This window comes from Nanorana parkeri, unplaced genomic scaffold (assembly GCF_000935625.1).
Source record: "Nanorana parkeri isolate BGI_ZX_2015 unplaced genomic scaffold, ASM93562v1 scaffold3455, whole genome shotgun sequence".
NCBI classification, from domain to species: Eukaryota; Metazoa; Chordata; class Amphibia; order Anura; family Dicroglossidae; genus Nanorana; species Nanorana parkeri.
In genome coordinates this window covers 17,227-22,824 of record NW_017309723.1, presented here as the reverse complement: position 1 = coordinate 22,824, position 5,598 = coordinate 17,227, and the positions used below count along the sequence as shown (strand labels likewise).

The 5,598-nt window shown below is 46.6% G+C and overlaps 1 protein-coding gene across 1 annotated transcript; it reads right to left on the bottom strand.

The window, feature by feature from the left end:
- Positions 1–643: 643 nt before the first annotated feature.
- Positions 644–5,222, bottom strand: LOC108803162 (nicotinamide N-methyltransferase-like). Its single transcript, XM_018574998.1, has 3 exons — positions 5,075–5,222; positions 2,236–2,443; positions 644–1,067 (listed from the first exon to the last, which is right to left on the bottom strand). Exons 1-3 carry the CDS (start codon positions 5,220–5,222, stop codon positions 644–646), a joined length of 780 nt encoding a protein of 259 aa, XP_018430500.1.
- Positions 5,223–5,598: the final 376 nt, after the last annotated feature.

Genomic DNA, 5,598 nt, shown 5'->3' with positions numbered 1-5,598 from the left:
GCAAATTTTGATAGTGTTCTGACCTAGGATTTGAACTAGGGACCCCCCGTGCTGCAAGGCAGAAGTGCTAACCACTACACCACTGTTCTGCCCTATGTATGGATTTTGAAGAGGGAACAAGAAAAGGGAATAGTAGGGAAAAGAGGTAAGAGTGGAGAGAAGGAAGGGTGGACAAAAAATGGAAAGAGGTAAAGAAGGAGAAAAAGAGGAGGGAGGTAAGGATGGACAAGAGGAAAAGGGGTAAGAGAAAGTAGAAGAAAGAATGTAAGCATACAAATGAGGAAGGGGAGTAGGTGGAGGTTGGAGGGGGGATGGAAAGAATCAAGGAAGGAGATGAGGGAAGGGTAGGGTGAGAGAGGATGGAATGAGGTAAAGAAAGAGAGGAGGCAAGGGTGGGGTGGGGTGGAGAGAGGATAGAAAGAGGTAAGGAAGGAGATGAGGGAAGGGTAGGGTGGGGTGGAGAGAGGATGGAACAAGGTAAGGAAGAAAAGGGAAGGGTAGGGTGGAGAAGATGGACAGAGGTAAGGAAGGAGATGATGGAAGGGTAGTTAGAAGATTAAAGAGGTACATTTATGAGGAGGAATGTAGATAAGGGAAAGGGGGAAGACATATATGGGGTTGGGTGGTGGGGGAGACGCATCCACTACCGGACTTTGCGTGCTGCTACAAACGACATTCCCTTATAATCAGCGAGATCGCTCTTTGAAGTTCTAGCTAACACCTCGCAGTGAGTGACAGTGAACCCTTCTTTGGTGACAGCGTTTTTCACAAAATTCTCATCATGTTGGAAGACATGCATGGTGTCCTCCCCCACTTTATAATATGTCCCATTTACAGTGGCGATCACTAGCAGGAGTCCTCCGGGCTTCACAAACTTCATCATTTTCCTCAGGGTTGTCATGTATTCATCTTCATTGGTGCTGGTGGAATCCAGAATCCACATCGTGATCACACAGTCGGCTTGCGGTAACACTATCGGATCTGTCGGATTTTCCTTTGTGATGTCAAACTTCAAAATCTCTTTAATGGCCGACCTCAGCTGCATTTCTTTCTCTTGCCAATCATCGCTGCAAAAGAAATGTTACAAAGGTAACAAAGTACATAAAATGTGATGTCCTCAGGCAGGGCCGGATTTACTCTCTCTGCTTCCCCTAGGCCAGATTCCTTAATGGTAATATTATTCCTCATTTGGGTTTATTGGGTGGGGTCATGCAAAATATAATTTTTTGCACCTTTTTGTATAGCGCCACCAGCTATCCAAAGATAAGTTGGTGGAAGTAAGACCTGTACATCAGTGGCGCCACAAAGGGGGTGCGGCCCGCACCCGGGTGACACCATTGCAGGGATGACACCAAAATGACTATCAGTCATTTTGGTGTCACGCCCTCTAAAAAGTCAGGCACTCGGTCATGGACCTAGAGCCCGACAGTGTCAGCAGAGATGAGGGGACCCGGCGGCATACCTCATCCTGACGGGTGAACGTTCCCTACTCTCTCTGCCGGTGTCCATCACCAAGATGGCCGGCGGCAGGCGGCAGTCAGATGGCCATGCACGCGCGAGGTGACGTCAGGCGCGATGACGACATGGCTGGGTGTCAACCGGCCTGGGAACCGAGTGACACCCGGCCTCGGGACGCCCCTGCTGTACATACTGTACCTTCTGTTTTAAGAAGAGTTACTGCATTCCTCAATGGTGGAGGGATTCTTGATTCCTTTCAGGCCACCTCACCATGACCTGTCTGGTTCTTGACTGTGTTTACAAATTTCTGACACAGATCAGACCATTCTGCAGCCTCTCACCTTGTGATTTGCTACAATCTCGCAGTCTGACCACTGGGGCAGGGGGACTGAGGAAATGCTTTCTCCTGCCTGCAGCAGACCTATGGCAACACCTCATTCTAGATAAAGTCACTGACTGGAGCACATGGACAGTTTTTTAATGATAAAAGTTGGAGTTTCTCTAAAAAAAATAAACTGTTGCCATATATATAACACAATTGGGGGGAATTTATCAAAACTGGTGCAGACCGTATCTGGAGCAGTTGCCCATAGTAACCAGTCAGCTTCTCTCTTCAGTTTGTTCAGTTAAGCTTTGAAAGATAGAAGCTGATTGGTTGCCGAGCACAGCTGCTCCAGTTTTGATCAATTCCCCGCAATGTATTTAAAAAGACTTGTAAAGTTATTGGAAGCTACAAGCCGTGAAAAATGCTTTTAAATTTGTTCAAATGTCATTTACCGTTGTCCCTGCAGATCCGCCATGCCTGTCGAGATGTGCGACCAATCAAAAGCCTCGCTATGGCTGTCCAGCCATTTTCTCAGCTCCATGATGCACCTCTCAGATACCCGCAGCAGAGTGATTTCTTTGAAAAGGTAGCTGACTAGGAAGAGATGGTGAAGTGTTGCGCTGATGCTGGCGTCAATTACACATGCTCCTTCCTCGAGTTCTGTGGGAAAACAGCGATAAGAAACACAAAAGACGCGTAATGATAGAGACAGAGGAGAGACACCTTCGCAGACAGCAGACAGTATCCCCGCTGACAGCAGTGTTATCCCAGTACATGGATCAAGTGAAGGATGCAAGACATATGGGTGAAACATTTTGCTGAAAGGCCAGCATGGGCCCCCTGACCGGTCTGCGGCTAGGGAGCCCCATACACAACAACCTGCGATGCTCTGTGTGATCAGACTCCTTTCCATCAGAACCAACATTCACTTTATCAGTAATCTGATCTCCCGTATATCTCTTCTATTGGATCAGACTAGACTAGTTTTGCCACCTTTTCTTCAAACGAAACATGAACACTCTACGAGGACATTTGTTATGGGAGAATGTTGCGGCTTATACATATGTCAATATCACAGTTTAGACTATTTTCAGTGGGGGGCCAGTAGCCCCTATCTTGAAGGAGAACTATGGGGTAAGTGTTTTTCACGGGTCACGTACACAAACTAGCGTCCTCCCATGACCCAAAGCTCAGAATAACGCGAGCTACGGCTCACGGTATACTGAGACGGCTGCAGCCAGGACGGATCCCAACATAACTGCCGAGATCCACCCAGCTGCGTGATTGACAGCTGGCTCTGCTTATCTAGAGGCAGAGCCAGCTGTACCCGCCCCCTCCCCCGTCCGTTCTGCCAGTCAGCGCTGGATGATCGGAGCGGGTAGGGGGGATGCCTGCAGGGATCCGTGAGTGACAGTCAATGCTCTCTGGGGGGACAGAATTGAGAAGTGAGCGAGTATGTGTTCACTCACGTCCCGATCTATTGAGCCGACGTGTGACAGTTTCATTGTCACACGTCGACTCGAACTATGAGGCTGAGTTGAAATCACTCGCCTCATAATTCTCCTTTAATTTTGGTTGCCCCTGTCTACCTGACATCTTGTGTCTGGGTTTCTGCTGCCATGAAACCTGAACACGGCATTCAAAACTCGGACTGTCCGGGTGAATCCTGGACAGGTGGCAACCCTAGTCGGGCCAGACTTCACTACCTACATCCATCAATGAGCCTTGGCCGCCTATGAGTCTGTCATCGGTTCACCGGTTTTCCTTCCTTTGGTAGGCCCTGACCCCTGCAGACCGGGAACATCCCACAAGAGCTGTAGTTTTGGAGTTCCTCTGACCCAGTCGTCTAAACATCACAATTTGGCCCATGTCAAAGTCCCTCAAATCCTCACACCTGTCCATAGGCCAGTGGTACGCATGCTCTGCATTCTTTCTTTTCTTCCAACCTTATTTACTGACGTGTTGCTTCTCAAACTATTGTGAACCTTAACCCCTTCGTGACGGGAGACGTACACTGTACGTCCAGCCACAACGGAACCAAATGACTCGTCACGTACACTGTACGTGACGAGTTATTTGCTGCATTAGAGAGCTGGTAACCGCTGAGAATCAGCGGTTACCATTCATTAAGGGATGCCTCAGTAAAGACTATAGAGGCATCCATTAATGAAAGGGTTAACCTTTTTCAGACACCTGGTACCTTAATCATATGTGATATAAATATGTAGCCCTATCTGTCCTCTAAAAATCAATATATAATATGTGTGGGTGCACTTTGTAAGAAAGCATATTACTGACGTGGAAGAATCACACAGCAAAAATGTCAAAAGTGTGTCAGTCATTTACGAACAGAAACTAAAAAGAGCTCAGTCATGAAGGGGTTAAAGTGACATTAAAGTCCAAAATCTTTTTCCCTCCCCCCAATGTTAATTAAAGCTCTTACCTTAGGGAGTATCCCGCTTTATATTGAAGCTGCCCACCCATTGTATACGCAATCTTTTATATTTTTCTGTAGACTGTCAACCAATCTTGTTGCTAATACAGATGACTTATGTTTTTGTATAAAACCTTAATAAAAATGTCAATTATAAAAAAATGCACTTACCTTGAATGATGTCTCTGAATCCGATCTTCTTCTTCTTTCCTGTCCTTTTCTGCTGTCCCTCCAGCGCTGCGGCGGCTCTCCGATCCAGCGCTGACTCCTCTGTCCTTGCTGGCACTTCCTGTCCCACGGTGTCTGCATGCGGGTGCACGCTGTCCATAGACTTACCTTGCGTCTCTCCTCGCGTCCCGGCCGAAAATGTGATCTGCGCATGCGTCCGCCCCGAGAATTTTCACATTTTCAGATGGGAGCGGGCGGGGAAGACACCGGTGAGTATTAACCCTTTTCAAAGCGTTTTTTTTTTTTACACTTTTTGCATATATCTACTGCTTGCTAGCCTTATATATATGCAAAAAAAGCTGAGGCTTTAATTATCCTTTAAATGATACCTCCCCATTCAAAATGTTGACTCTGGATCCCCCTGGTCTGTGGAGTCTCATTTTTGCTAATATACAAGAGCTGTCCTGGAGCATCCCCAATTCTCCTGCCACCAGATCTGTAATATAATATTAATGACAAGTTATTGGAAAAATGAGACCTCCTGACCGGTCACAGTGGAGGGGCGGAGCTGGGAACTAACATGTGGTGGTCTTTGCATGTTTCTCCCCAATGTATATGTAAAGCTGGAGGGTGAATAATCCTTCTAGTACCCACCCAACTAAGGCTGACTATGAACTCATCATCCATACCTGAGCGGAGCACATTGTCTATTTTCTGTGCTGGAAATTTTAGAACTTCTCCTGTGAACACCATTTCGGGTTTCCCAGAAAAGTAAGTGTCCAGAAATATTTTCGGGTGAAAGCTGTGGATATGGTGGAGTTTTCTTGAGCTGGACATCTCTGAAGCAGCAGGGTGGCTCTCGGGTCTTTGGTTGTCTGGTACTCATGGTGATATCTGGAGTGGGTCCTATTTATATCAAGTGACATTTACCTTTTACCCTCCTGCTTATGATCATGTGTCTATCACAGGGACACAAATCAACACGTTATTGTTTTTTTATGTAGAACAACATTAGATTTATTTCGTGTCATTATGTAAATGAGCTCAGCAAATATCATAACTCCAAACATCATGCTTTATGTGACCACACGGGACCTGGAATGAGACGGAGCTGTGCAAAAAGTAAAAGCGTTAAAGTTCATCTTTACAGTCGTTAGTCAGTGTGAGAAATAATAAATCCTCAAGCCCGGCTCTTAGTAGAAATGGGGATGGG

Bases quoted from the DNA above. Each gene is read 5' to 3' on its own strand.
- LOC108803162 (XM_018574998.1), bottom strand. From the start codon at position 5,222: ATGTCCAGCTCAAGAAAACTCCACCATATCCACAGCTTTCACCCGAAA. The intron at 2,444-5,074 runs GTATGGATGATG...GTTTTCCCACAG, and splicing joins AGACAATGTGCTCCGCTCAG to AACTCGAGGAAGGAGCATGT. The intron at 1,068-2,235 runs GTAAATGACATT...TTTCTTTTGCAG, and splicing joins GCGGATCTGCAGGGACAACG to CGATGATTGGCAAGAGAAAG.